Genomic DNA, 15558 nt, shown 5'->3' on the forward strand with positions numbered 1-15558 from the left:
CTATTTAGTTTTTCTAGAGTGGAGAACACAAATGAGTGAAAACAACACTCTAGTACAATAACTTATAATTTGAAATAGTACAGAATAGTATAATAATAGAAGTTCCAACAAAAGGAAGCCATACATTATCTTGATGCAACGAAAGCAATTGTGGCGTATGAGCGTGCAAACAGCATTACTGCACATTTCCCATCGATATGTTAAAGGGTTTGATACGTTTTGTATTATCAAGTTTTTGCCTATTTATATGACGAGTTTTTGAAAAATATTAAGTAAAAATCACAGAGCAGTATTTTCAGGAGAGTCGCGTAAATCCGTTGTAAAACATGTGGATTTTCTTTTACCCATTTACCAGAAACTAAAGCACCACGGCAATTAATATTTGAAGGTGGGAAGCTTTCTACCATAATTTTTAACCCATGAAAGTTGAATGTAAACCTGTGTACTTTTGTGCTTTCTGTCGCACAAAAAGTACCCACACCCTTTAATGGCAGTGGACACTATCGGTGATTTCTCAAAATAATTATTATCATACCTCACTTGTTAACGAGTAATGGGGAGAGGTTGAAAGTATAAAACATTGTGAGAAACAGCTCCCTCTGAAGTGACGTAGTTTTCGAGAAAGAAGTAGTTTTCCACGAATTTGATTTCGAGACCTCAAAATTTAGAATGTGGGGTCTTGAAATCAAGCATCTGAAAGCACACAAGTTCATGTGACCATGGTGCGACAAAGATGATTTTGCTTTCATTAGTATCTCACAACTTCCGAATCGACGACCGCTTGAGCTCACATTTTAACAGGTTTGTTATTTTATGCATATGTAGAGATACACCAACTGTGAAGACGAGTCTTTGACAATTACCAATAGTGTCCAGTGTCTTTAAGCACATGGGAATTTAGTAGTCGTTTTGCCAGCTTCGATGATGTACCTCCATCTTGAATCAACAAAAGTGTAGCAGACCATTATCAACAGCTTCAAGGCATCAAATTACCCAGGCTGTACGTTGCCAACAATATGTGAATCTTTAATCACGTTAACGCCAAACGTTTAGACTCCTTGCACTGACGTCATATGCGTATACTGTCTGGCTAGGGTCTACCCCCCCCCCCACTTCTTTGGAGGGAGGGGCAGGTTGTAATCATTATTTGTTTGTAAAGGTAACGCACGTCTCACCCCACATGCGTTGCCTGGAATGTTCTGAAGAGACCACTAGGAAAATCCGACCCACCCAAAATGGCCTTGCCAGTGGTGGCGTCAGGGCCTGCTTAAAGCACGACTTAATTATGCTCACCAGAATAAGGTTGCTAAATAAAATACTATCTTATATTGTTAAATTGTTAATTGTTGGTTTAACTCTTGATCACACCACAACACAACTTTCTTCCATGTACAATTTGTGACTGCTTTCCTGCTCATTTCTGCTTAGCAGACAAATGTTTAGTAATAGTTTCTTCTTTTTAGGTATCTCTCTGAAATTGAGCCCATTAGGTGAATTAGATAGACAGGGGATTAAAAAACAAGTCAATGTTTCTCGCAGGAATTATTGGTAATTTAACATGTACATAACCAAACATTCCGTTACTTACATTCTAATTGCAACTTCTGCAATTCTACTAAATGTCGTCGTCATTTTGTATTGCTGTGGGCTTTCCCTTATAAATCCAGATGCATTTATGTAAAAGCACATGTAAACAAATACGAGGTTTTTTTGTTTTATTATTATGCTATTCGTTTTGAAGTTTATTTCTGGTTTGTAGATTCTGGGAAGTTCCAGGGTTCCCAGGTCCGTAATGAGATGCCTTGGATCAAAGGCTGCACAACAAGGGAGGCACAAGGGATTCAAGACTCTCTTACAGGGGCCGAAATGCGATTTGTTTCTTGTAAAATTACATTTATTAATAATAATATTAATAGAAGTAGTGCAATTCTATTGGATTTTGCTTTTAAAGGGTTGCAAGTAATTTTGGTACGACACAATTCACAACATCCACAGATGTACATCAAACACACGGTTTAAATATAATGATGGTACAAAGTATGCCAAATATTCAATGCTTGGGTGCTGTAGTTTTTGAGCGAAACGAGTAAGAACATTTTCAATAATAATTTTCGCTTTAGACTATTCAGAGCCTAGCTTCAGTGTTGTTGTGATACCTTATGTGTCGTAAATAACGATACTTGCGCTAAATTTGATGGTTGTGATGATGTAGGCACCAAAAGGGCATCCGTTTAAGGATCATGTTGGCTTAGTAAAATTTGTTACCTTCCATTCAATCCTGAGGAACCTGGGACCGGGGCCTGTGAGGGTTTGACTGCCAGTCCCTTCCTGTCTTTAACCTCCCTGCATCTCACACTGAACGTTTCGTGTGTATTATCATGTTAATGGCGCAGTTGAATGTGTAACTAAATAAATAAAAATCTATATTATGATAAGATGTATAACAAGCGGGTGGTGGACTTTACTGTCCACATTTTCGCCAAGAATACCCTAGAGTAGGTCCCTATCCATTTTGTTATGGCAACTAATACATTATTAAACAAAGTTATTACATAAACTCTCTAAAATGTAAAAGAGTGAAAACACCACTCTTTATACATTCCAAGTTGTCCCTCATAATGGCTGCTGAATAAGAGTGGTGGTTATTTCACTCTTTTAGAGGGGTTTCACTCCAGGACAGAGTAAAAATCACTCCAAAAGATTGGAAGACCACTCAAAAAAGAATTTCTCTTCAAAGAGTGATTTTCACTCTTTGGCATTTAGAGAGCACATTGCTTATAAATAGCATTGAAGAATGCTCATAAAAACCACATCGTGGCTTGGCCTTGAAAAACAATATCTCCTGGAATATTTTACGACCGAAAAGAAGAAATAATTTCTGCCTAAACAAACTGCTTAACAACCAAGTAATTGCTATCTTCCCACGTGGTATCTCCACTTTGAGATAGTGCAACAAGAATGACATACATCACAATGAATGGCCTTCCAGCAGGTTCCGCAACCTGATTCTGATCATTCACCCGACTTGAAACCCAATATTTTATCAGCTTTAACTAAATTCTGAGGCCATACATTTAAAACCCACGTTGAAGATTTAGTTGCGCACACCGCGCTGTGGCCAATTAACGCGGTCATTATAAGGCCCATGGGGAGATTTAGGTGAGATTCTACAGTGTCTCACCACTGCCAGCGGGCCATTGCGCGCCCCGGGGCCCAGAGCACAGTAATAAAGACCTTGGTGTCACGATCAATGTGGGCTCTAATTCATCCGGATCTTTAGTTCGCAATGGTTCCGATTTGATCCCTAAACTTCCACGCAATGCGATCAGGAACGTTCTCGTTTGATTGGCATCCATACGGAATCCCCCAGCGGGGGAATGGAAAGTAATAGTTTACCGTAAAAGAAGGGAATAGAAAAGGAAAAGCAAAGAAGAAGAAAGAAAACACAAACCGTCGAGCACCGTTTGCTTCACGTCTCTCAAATTAATTGTTAAATTTCTCTCAAATTTGTTAAATTTGTTTCTAACAGAAAAATCTCCACGTTTCAATTAAAATGCATCACTATAAAACTTCATTTCCCATAGCCTCGGTGCTTAATCCATGGAAATCTGAAATCCCCGATAGCGATTTTCCTTTATTTGATTTACAAACTGTATTTGTGCCCCCGTATATGCTGCAGTTGGTAACAGTTAATAATAACGAATAACAGTCTACACAGTTAATAATTGCCCATTGCACTAAGCTAAATATTGCCAATCTGGAGTTTTATATCCTTAATTGAATTTCGACTTCACTTATTTTCATGCTCAAAATGTAATGAAGAGCTAAGTGGGAGATATGGAATAAAGGACCCTATAATGTTTTGTAACACAGCAATTTACTAGTCTCTGCAGCCCAACTTTGGAGTAATAATTAGGAACAATCGCCCACGTGATTTCTGACTTCAATCACAAAATATGCATCACAAACCATTTATATTAATGTATAACAAGTGAATACATTTAGTTTTGAAAAAAAAATCAGCTATGGTGAATTTCAATTCGAAACCAGAGTAAATACAGAAAACTGCTGTATGTGTCAATAAAGGCAAGGCTAAACTGCGCATGAAATTTTCTTGAATAATATTATGTAAAATACGGCATATTGTGCAATATTTGCTAACTTGCAAGTAGATGTTGTCTAAGGGAAGATGTGGGGTACCACCTATTGACCTATTATAATATCAAATTTCATTTTGAGAAAAATCTTTAAAGACACTGGACACTAATGGTAACTGTCAAAGACCAATCTTCTCACTTGGTGTATCTCAACATATGCATAAAATAACAAACAAGTGAAAATTTGAGCTCAATCGGTCGTCGAAGTTGCGAGATAATAATGAAAGAAAAAACCCCAAAAATCAAAAAACACCATTGTCACACGAAGTTGTGCTTTCAGATGCTTGACTTCGAGACCTCAAATTCTAAATCTGAGGTCTCGAAGTCAAATTCGGGGAAAATTACTTCTTTCTCAAAAAACTACGTCACTTCAGAGGTAGCCGTTTCTCTCACTGTTTATACCATCAACCTCTCCCCATTACTACTCGTTACCAAGTAAGGTTTTAGGCGAATAATTATTTTGAGTAATTACCAATAGTGTCCTCTGCGTTTGTTATGAAATGTATATGGTTGGAAAGATACTTTAAAAGTAGAATATAATGATCCACACAAGTATCACTCAAAATTGCACGGTTTTCATTTTACGTCGCGAATTAACACGGTCGGCCATTTATGGGAGTCAACTTTTTGACTCCCATAAATGGCCGACCGTTTTAGTCGACGAGGTAAAACGAAAACCACGCAATTTTGAGGCATATTTGTGTAGATCATTGTATTCTACTTTTACAACAGCTTTCTAACCATATCAATTATATAACAAACGGTTACAAACGCTTTTCAAAGACCAACTCGACCGATCCAAGGCAACGTGTTCCTTTAATACCAAGTAAACTTTGTATGCTCATCAACATTCTTTTGATTAATTACCAATAGTGTCGAGTGCCTTTAAGGGGAGCTGTGGGATACTCGATTGGACAGCACTCAACTATTATAGCAAGTTTTTGAGAAATATCATAGGAGGGAAATTTCCACCACAAAAATGAATATTAGACAGTGATTCAATTCAATAAAACTTGAATTATTCACTTTCTCCTGTTTATGATTTGTTGTCTTCCTTTTTTTTTTAAGTCTAAATGTATTATTATAATTATTATTCAGTCATGAAACTATTGCAGGGCACAATACAAAATACTATTGCAAAAAAAAAAAAAAAATAAAAAAAAAAAATAGGCCATAGGGGTAACAAAAAACTATAACGACAATTATATTCTACTGGTATTTTCTCTACGACAGTTCAAATTCAAAGGTTGCAGGTTGCTCCGGGGCAGAATTTAGAGTAGATATACACAAACCGGGACTAGAAAATCATATCGATTACTACACAAACTAGGTGGAATAAATGTCATGTCTGTGGCAGCTAAAGCGCGAGTTGGTTGGCACAACTTGTAAGGGGAACGCTCTTGGGATTGCCTGGATCTAGGGATTTTTGTCCCGGCGACAGGGGGGTAAAGTCATAGGGTCTAGATATCAGTGAGCAGACAGGGGCAAATTTGACATTCAGATTCGACCGCAGTGAACTTCTTCACGATTAATGTGTGGGGAATTATTATTATTATTTTTTAATTTTTTTATGCAAGTCGCCTGACACACATGGCCTGAAGGCCACTTCAAGGTGTGGACTACAATTATTTTTTCCAGAGGCCATTGCCACCTACTCCTAGGGCTGAAACAGGGTTACCCCTTTCACAGTCCATACGAATGTAGGCTTGGGTGTCATCAATTCGAATCCTGGCCGGTAGAGCAGAAAGCAATACCTCCCCAATGTTATGTAGCAAGTGTCACGACCGGGATCCGAACCCACACCCTGCTGATCAAACACCAGTGCTTGAATCCGGTGCTCTTAACCGCTCAGCCATGACACTTTATTGTTTTAATTGAACAACACTTAAAATAAAACATTGTTACATCACATTCGTCTTAGGTCCAAAAACCTCTTGATGAAGGACAGTAAAATTTACTTAAAACGGTTATAGAATGTTGGTTCTCCAAACCCTTGGAAACAGTGCAAAATGTTGCACTTCATGTTTGAATTCAGCAGTAACATCACTTCAGCAGTAACATCACATCAAAGCAATAATAGCTTTGGATGTATACACGTCAAAAGAAAGAGTATACGGGTTGTTAAACCCAGAGTTTGTAGTTCCCAAGGCAAGCACTCAGATTTCCTTATAACCCAGCGAGCTAAAGTGAATAGGTTCACTTACATAATATGAGGTGACTTTGGTTTCATTATCATAAATAGAAGAACATTAATATATCCATCAAAAATATAAATATTACAGTCGTGAATCCAATGACCACTTATGTCCCCAATATATTAGAAATTACACCAGTTATATACAGACCATGTTTAGTTCTACGTTTAAAGGCAGTGGACACTATTGGTAATTGTCAAAGACTAGACTTCACAGTTGGTGTATCTCAACATATGCATAAAATAACAAACCTGTAAAAATTTGAGCTCAATCGGTCATCTAAGTTGCGAGATAATAATGAAAGAAACGAATTTGTGTGCGTTTAGATGGTTGATTTCGAGACCTCAAGTTCTAAACTTGAGGTCTCGAAATCAAATTCGTGGAAAATTACTTCTTTCTCGAAAACTATGGCACTTCAGAGGGAGCCGTTTCTCACAATGTTTTATACCATCAACATCTCCCCATTACTCGTCACCAAGAAAGGTTTTAAGCTAATAATTATTTGGAGTAATAACCAATAGTGTCCACTGCCTTTAACAAATTGGACGTTTGAATTGCAAAAGTTGTATGATTCACCTGTGATGGAACAATTTTGAGTTGATCCTCAGGGAATCAAATAATACCTCCATAAAAAAATACAACAACGAGTAGAACAGTCGTTTGCTTTTTATCCATGGACCCTTAATACCCATCGAGACCTTGGTATCTACGCTAGAAAGCCCCACAGAGCCCAGTCTCGACTCTTTCATCTTTGGTGCAATAATGAGGAAGGAAGTCGACACCCACGCGCCACAAGAACCATCGATCACAAACCGCATGCCCAATCAAAACGGGAATCAAAACGGGAGTTCTTGAAGGCACTGGGCCTCTTTGATAATTGTCAAACTCTAGTATTCTCACTTGGCGTATCCCACAACATATGCATAAAATAACAAACTTGAGAAAACTTCGGCGCAAATGTTCATCGAAATTGCAAGAAAGTAATGAAAGAAAAAACACCCTTTTTTACACAAATTTGTGTGCTTTTAGATGCATAATTAAAGGCTTCACCTGAAGTCTTTTATAATTTTAGTGAGAATTTACCCCTTTCTCAAAAACTACGTTACTTCAGAGGGAGCCGTTTTTCGCAATGTTTTATTCCATGGGTCAACAGCTCCTCCTTGCTCGTGACCAGTTATTTGTTTATGCTAACAATAATTGTTTTGAGTAATAACCGATAGTGTCCAGCGTCTTTAACGTTTAACGCCAACTTTCCCCAGTAAAGAAGAATTTTCTCTTTAAGAGTCCTGTGGGGGAAGGGTAGGGTAGCTAAGAGCAGCGGGATCTGAAAGTGTCTTAATTTGGACATTTGCTACTCTCTCGGGTAAATTGAAATTGCTGAAGCTGTATCTAGCTTGTGGACACTAGCATTATGCGAGGACATTTCTTTCTTCCTCTTTCTCTTGTTGGTTCAATCTCGGAGACGGGAAGCCACGAGGCGCTATCAAAACAATTACTGAGGATTTCATTCCTGAAGAGAATATACAGAAGGCATTTCAATTGTGAGAGAAAGTTCTCGAGGATAAGTCACATCTGTCACCGGGTTTGTTGTGTCGATGACTCGAATGATAGTGAAGCAAAGAAACATGTGATTTGCAACTAGACTGTGTTTAGATGATACATTCATGATGACATTCTAATCATCCCAGTGAGTTCATAAACCACACACAGTGCGTCAATTTGACCACCAGCCGTCGATTTCACCTAAGTCTTTCTTATACTTAAGATTAATCTTTGGACTTATGACGAGTTCAGTTCCCGTATCCAAAGATATTGGGACGAATTGAACCCATCCTAAGTTAGGACGGGTTACTCGTCCTTACTCGAGATAGGACTTATCCGAGCGTTTCGTGAAATCGACTGCTGGAAACTTAATACTCACATCAGTGAGAGCTTTGCTTTGACAACTAAGTGATTTTCACTTATTTTGTTCTTCCTCTCCTCCCTTCCTTTTTTTTGTCTCAACAAGCGGTGATTTTCATTGGAATTAGGGAAAACGCCGAAATTGTGTGGGAAATCGGATCCGTTCTGAGCGTGTCATGTTCCTTTATCAACTGTTGCTTTTGACGTCATCATGGCGATAATTTGTTTTGAAGAGATCTTTGGAGGGGTGTTCGAGTAGTTGCTGCATGGGGAGTGAGAGGAACTCTTTAAGTGTTTAGGGAACAGGCCCCGTTATGCGTATACAGTTCTTGGTACGTGCGCCCATCCACTTTAAGTTCGTGTCGCATATAGCGGCACAACTTCTCATCGTATGTGTCCAGACAGCATTTTTTTGCAGTCTGGAAACCCATCCTAAAAAAATCATTATTTTGTTTGAGGTTTCCTTTTTTAATATTAATAATGATACTTTATTGAATTTATTTGTGCGTTCTCCAGAACCAGCCTGTTACAGTACAACATCCATAAGACAGTTACACAGAAACTGATTTAGTTTCAGAAAAAATACAGCAGACTTTGAAGAAACAAAATTTCCATTTGAAAAGCACTACGACAGTGGCAGTTTCGTAGTGCAGAAAACAAAATTGTATCCCGACAACACTCAAGCCTAATGAGAATACGGACGGAGTGCGGTCTGGAATCCACACGTATCGAATGACTCTCAAGTGTTAGGTTTGGAAGGAGCTAATGAAACCAGGTGGTTTGCTTGGGGCTGCGTGAATGGAATTCCTAATCAACAAGGCCATCAGTGTAATTTGTAGGTTCCATGTACATTAAATTGTAAAGTCAGGATCTAACTTGATCTCAAAATTCAGTTTAATTTAAAGGCAGTGGATAATATTGGTATTACTCAAAATAATTATTAACATAAAACCCTTCTTGTGATGAGCAATGGGGAGAGGTTGTTAGTATAAAACATTGTGAGAAACGGCTCCCTCTAAAGTTGTAATGTGGTTTTCGAGAAAGAAGTAATTTTCCACGAATTTGATTTCAAGACCTCAAATTTAGAATTTGAGGTCTCGAAATCAAGCATCTGAAAGCATACAACTTTGTGTGAAGAGGGTGTGTTTTCTTTTATTATTATCTTGCAACTTCGACGGCCGATTGAGCTCAAATTTTTACAGGTTTGTTATTGTATGTATTATGTTGAGATACACTAAGTGAGAAGACTAGTCTTTGACAGTTACCAACAGTGTCCAGTGTCTTTAAATGGTTGCATTTGTGACAAAATCTTCATGGTTTTAAGATCATGTAATTATACAAAGCGTCATCAACCGCCATATTTGATGATAAGCAAGGGAAACATGCACGCATGTTGTGTATCCGCTTAGAAAAACTCTCAGCCAATGATAGCATTTCACGCGTGCACGTTTCATCAAAGATGGTGGCCAATGACGTCACGCGCAATCCATCTATAATTATAAGCTTCTTGCGTACCTTGCCGTGGTAACCTTGTACATGTTGTCCATTACATGGCAAACAAAATTGCATTGCAACGCGCCCTTGCATTGTGAGAGATGTCAAAAGAGCGACACTTGCGTTGGACAGCTGCTAAATCTTGAAAACGGATATTTACTTTTTAAACCAAATTGCATTTTGAAGGTGACCTTTCAAGTCTTGTACCTGTACTTACCTCGTTGGCGTTACCAATTGAACCCATGGCTAAGGCCGAAACAGACGACTTGGACCTTCAGACTCCTGAGAAAAGAATGAATGGAACATAGCAATGATACCATTTCCGTAAAAATAGCATAAATTTGTGACAAGAAAGTTATTACAAACAATTTTACTATATAATTGTACATGTTGCAATTGTACAATTGTTACTATACAACTGTAATTGCTTTGTAAACTATCTAATATGTAATTTTGTTTTCATTAATTAAAAGGAATATACACCTCAATGTTTTCAATTTGTACCTAGACACCTCGAACTGCACTTTGTATAAAAGCAGTTAATGTTACCAATGCTAAAAGTTTAATGTGCAGCTCAAAGAAACTGCAGAATTGCCTGCCGTGTTTAAAGGTCACCCCCTTTTGTATTTCAAGAGTCTGACATTTTCCAAAAAGGCCATACACGTAATCCGTCAGGCAAGACTTGAAGTGGACTTTAATTAATTAATCGCCATGAATAATTGAGTCATTTGAAGTTGCTTGATATGCACATATTCATGCTCTATAATACTACATGTTCTTTTTGTATACACATTATAACATAACTTCTTTGATATTTAACACATAACCTATTCAGAAACTACACATTGCCAAGAGCATGGGTCTACTGTTATACACCGGGGGTCAAGTGTGAACGGTGCAACTACATACACCGTGGACGTTCTCGTCATGCGTCCCTTAATCTGTAATACCTTTCCCACATACTACAAACTCACTGTACCTCGACCCCTTCACGGGAGTGTGAGCACAACCGTAAAATGCCAAGGTGAACAATTTCAATTATACAAGAAGTTTATTAATCCCGGGGAAAACATTCTTTGTAGGGGAGATGTATATTTATTAGAAATGACACATATGGATGAACATGGCCATTAAGTGGTTACAAAACATACGTTTTATGGCTTCAGACAAAAACAAGTAGTGGGTGGATAAACCGCTCAGGAAGTTTGTTTTCTTAGGTTGTCAAATACATAACAAACTTAAAGGGAATGTCTACGTTTGGTGTCCACTCTCAAAATTAGTGGCAATGACAACTTTTGGTTAAAGGGTCTTTGTACTTTTTGTAAACAAAAAACACAATGTGTACAGATTTACATTAAACTTACACCGTTTGAAGAAAACGATGGTAGAAAGCTTCCCTGAAAGTATTAGTTGCTGAGGTGCTGCAGTTTTTAAAAAAATTAGTAAAACAATGTCACGAACATTATTTTAGCATGTAAAAACGTATTTTCATGACATTGATTTTATAATTTCTCAAAAACTACAGCACCTCAGCAACTATTATTGTAAGGTACGCTTTCTACTATCATTATTTACAAACGGTGTAACTTTAACGTAAATCTGTGAAAATTGTGTTTTGTGTTACAAAAAGTACCCAAATCCTTTAACAGCTCATAGAAGCTTTCGCAAGTAAAAATTAGTTTGAGAAACATTTCACTTCGAAGTAGCCCAATTCGGTTAATTAAAGGATTCGGGTACTTTTTCAAAATGTCCACAGATTTACATTAAACTTACAGGGTTTGAAGATAATGATAGTGGAAAGCTTCCCTTCAAATATTACTAACTAAGGTTGTGTATTTTTTGAGCAATGAGTAAAACAAGTCACAAAATAGTTTTGGTCTCATGAGACCAAAATTATTTTAGCATGTAAAATCCCCTTAACCAGTTATGATATTATACCAGAACCATAGCATAACTGCTTAATACGTTTTTACATGCTAAAACTGAGACGAAAATTATTACTTTTACTCATTTCTCAAAAACTACAGCACCTTAGTAAGTAAAATTTCAAGGGAAGCTTTCTTCTATCATAATCTTCAAACTGTGTAAGTTTAATGTAAATCTGTGGACATTGTGTTTTTTGTTAGGAAAAAGTACATATACCCTTTAAGTTTATACACAAATTTGAATCTGACAACTGTCAGTAACGTTTGTCAGATTATTTATTCTTAGCGATGTTGAATTTGCATCGTAGACAAAGAATATTAATTTTTCGGCAATCTCGGTGGTCTAGTTGGTATGACATTGCTCTAAAGTTGCAACGGTCGTCGATTCGAATCTCACCCAAGTAATATGCCTGCTATTTTTTTTCACAGAACTCGGGTAAGTACTGAGTATACAGTGCTAACACACATCGGTGTATGGGTAAAAAAGATTATTGATTTTAAAATATAAAGCTCGAAAAACAATTTTGTTTTCGGTTTCTGTTATCATCTAAGGTGTACACTTTCTCCTGCACACAAATGCACTTCACTTATCATAACACAAGATATCAATTTATTGTGATGATAAATATTCGCAAACCCTTGCCGAATATTTTGATACCAGCAAACGGCTCACGCTAACATCCTCGGAGTTTCCATAATGGACTTAACAATTTTAGTGTTTATTGTTTTTCCCCCACGCATCTTCACTGTTTGTTTCAAAATGCCACGTTGCTTGTTTCGCTGCGAGGTTTTGCAAACAATAACGGCAAGTGTCTGTTGAAGATAGTTTTTCTTTGGCCAAAGCAGGATACAAATGATGCTTATTTTTTACTTTGTATTGCGCATGGTTGAACAAAACTGATAACACTAAAAATTAGAAGAAGGCACCCCCCCCCTCCGTCGCCGCACCCCCCCCCCCGACAAAAAAGGGGGCAACAATACAACATACATCTGGGCCTATCGTTATTAGTTTCATGTTTCCGTGTCTATACAACTTAAAACTTCTTTTGTTTTTATATTGATTATTTGACTTTATATAACACCCAAGCAGATCCTTGCCATTTGATTGGAGGATTGTCCGTCACGTGATAGCAAATAAAAGTACCATTGCACGCTGAGTCACTCACCGTGCTTTTTCGTTCCATCCGAAAAGTACCATTGCACGCTGCCAGCGTGCGATGGTACTTTTCGGATGGAACGAAAACGCTGAGTAAAAACATCACTGCGTGCGCGTTGTCTTCGGTAACGCAGCAAGGCATATTAGTAAAATTACTAGCATTCGTCTTCTACAATTAAAAATTGGAGGCCTACGCTTTGTTTGTTTTGAAAGTTGTATCTTTCAACCAAAATGACAAAGATCTACTTGGATGTTATATAAAACAAATAATGAATGTTTTTCATTCGTGCAATGGTGCGAATAATATGTTCATTCGTTGAAAGCTGGAATGTTCCATTCAACTCGGCTCCGCCTCGTTGAATAGAACATTCCATCTTTCAACTCATGAACATATTTGCACCATTGCACTCATAAACATTCATTATGTGTATAATATTCATCTCCTAAATGCTGTGCATAATTTTTAATCCATGCTAGATACATATTTTTATACCTGATATTCTTAATTCATATTTTTATCTATCTGTTTGTTGTTAAATAATGTTAAGTGTTTTTGTCTGCACTGTTTGTATCATGGCCAGTTTTAATTTCCCCAGTGTGGGATAATAAAGTTCTTATCTTATCTTATCTTATATTAAATGAAAGTTTTATCTATAATCTGTGTGCTATAGATGCAAAACTGAAATCTCCCTCTGACCTCAAGTCAAAATTCTCAATGCACTGAAACGTTTTCTAATTTCATAAAATTGAGGTTGAAAAATAAGTAGTAAAATAAAAAAGAAATTACCTCCGTAATTGTATTTCAAGACACTAACGGGATTAAAAAAAACTATATTGTGGAAAGAATCAAAAATACATTGAATGAAAACCTTTCGGGCGATTACTTAGTCGAAATTGCAGATATCCTTGCTGATCTCGTACCCCCCCCCCCCCTGCATACACTTGTCTCCCTTTCTACCCCTAAATCTTTTGTCTTCGATTCAACAATGAGGGGTTGCCATGGGTGACGATTGACGTCACACTATTGCCTAACGACTCTGTCGTTGCCCAAGTGAAGAGACGAAGATGGACGGGTGGAGAGCGGGGGAGATCAAGGGCGAAATCCACGTTTAATTGTGTGGAAGATTCTGCTGAATGAAACCGTATATCAATTCACATTGCTATAGCCTGCTTAAAGGAACTGTGTGGACACTATTGGTAATTACTCAAAATAATTATTGGCATAAAACCTTTCTTGGTAACGAGTAATGGGGAGAGGTTGATGGTATAAAACATTGTGAGAAACGGCTTCCTCACTCATATCTCGCAACTTGGACGACCAACTGAGCTCAAATTTTCACAGGTTTGTTATTTTATGCATATGTTGAGATACAGCAAGTGAGAAGACTGGTCTTTGACAATAACCAATAGTGTCCACTGCCTTTGAAGGAACTGTGTGGACACTATTGGTAAAATAATCACAATTGTTAGACAATTGTATGCATATGTAGGGATACACAAGTGAGAGGCGGCCTTTTAGGAAAGTTTCAGAACCAGGTTTTTGTTTTATGGAAGAGTACATCATCTGACCACTCTAGCTTTCAAGAAAAACTACTAGTGTAGCAGGTATGTTGGAGAAGAGACTTTGATGATATAAGCATGGATATATGTTATAGCTTAAAGGCACTTGTCTTTATTGGTAGTTACTCAATTGAAATGAAATGTTGGCATAACAACTTCTTTTTTTTTGGTAACGAGCAAAGGAGAGCTGTTGATAGTATAAAAACATTGTACAAAAACGGTTCCATCTGAGGTAATGTAGTTTTTGAGAGAGAGAGGTAATTTTTTACTCAAAATATTAAAAAAATGTCATGCCTATGAGGCATCTGCAAGCACACGAATTTAATTATTTCCTTGCAACTTCGATGACAAAATGAGCTTAAACGTTCACAGGTTTGTGTTTTTAAGCATAATATCTTGGGGTACATTTGACAACTCAAAAGTATCACTGCCTGTAAATGTCACATCACCAAAAAGCGATGAACCCACACAAGACCGATTCCAGGGTTTGCTTTTAAAAGGTGAAGTTGTTACAAACAACAACAATTTGCATGAGGGAGGGGGGGGGGGGGGTCATCGGACACAAGCGTAGAACACAGGCAAGATATATACCTGACAAGGTATAACGAATGGCTATTCGGAGAGGCTATGATGTATGGTTTGTTTATCCTTAAAGCTAGGATGGCTTGTCATTCCTCCCTTCATGGTCATACTATGGTTTGATTAGAAATACATTTGCATGTCGGTAGTTTGAAGGTCTGTCCTTTGAAAACTTGTTTTTTGTAGACTATAACAATAGCAGCCATTTTGCAAATTTTGATCATTGCTTGTTAGTCTACCTATTTTGCAAAGAAAACAAAATCTGCAATGGCTCTTAAAGGCAGTGGACACTATTGGTAATTGTCAAAGTTTAGCCTTCACAGTTGGTGTATCTCAACTTATGCATAAAATAACAAGTCTGTGAAAATTTGAGCTCAATCGGTCATCAAACTTGCGAGATAATAATGAAAGAAAAAAGCACCCTTGTCACACGAAGTTGTGTGCGTTTATAGATGGTTGATTTCTAGACCTCAAGTTCTAAAGCTGAGGTCTCGAAATCAAATTCGTGGAAAATTTCTTCTTTCTCGAAAACTATGGAACTTCAGAGGGAGCCGTTTCTCACAATGTTTTATACCATCAACCTCTCCCCA

The 15558-nt window shown here is 37.5% G+C and overlaps 1 protein-coding gene across 2 annotated transcripts in view; it reads right to left on the reverse strand.

The window, feature by feature from the left end:
- Nucleotides 1-15558, reverse strand: part of LOC117297530 (serine/arginine repetitive matrix protein 1-like) — a 71385-nt gene that overhangs the window by 27719 nt on the left and 28108 nt on the right. For both annotated transcript variants that reach the window (XM_033780617.1, XM_033780618.1), the window contains one exon: nucleotides 9966-10030. In XM_033780617.1, coding sequence (XP_033636508.1) covers nucleotides 9966-9992 — 27 coding nt within the window. In that variant the 5' untranslated portion in view covers nucleotides 9993-10030. The remainder of the gene's footprint in view (nucleotides 1-9965; nucleotides 10031-15558) is intronic.

The sequence above is a fragment of the Asterias rubens genome, chromosome 12 (genome assembly GCF_902459465.1).
Source record: "Asterias rubens chromosome 12, eAstRub1.3, whole genome shotgun sequence".
Classification (NCBI taxonomy): Eukaryota; Metazoa; Echinodermata; class Asteroidea; order Forcipulatida; family Asteriidae; genus Asterias; species Asterias rubens.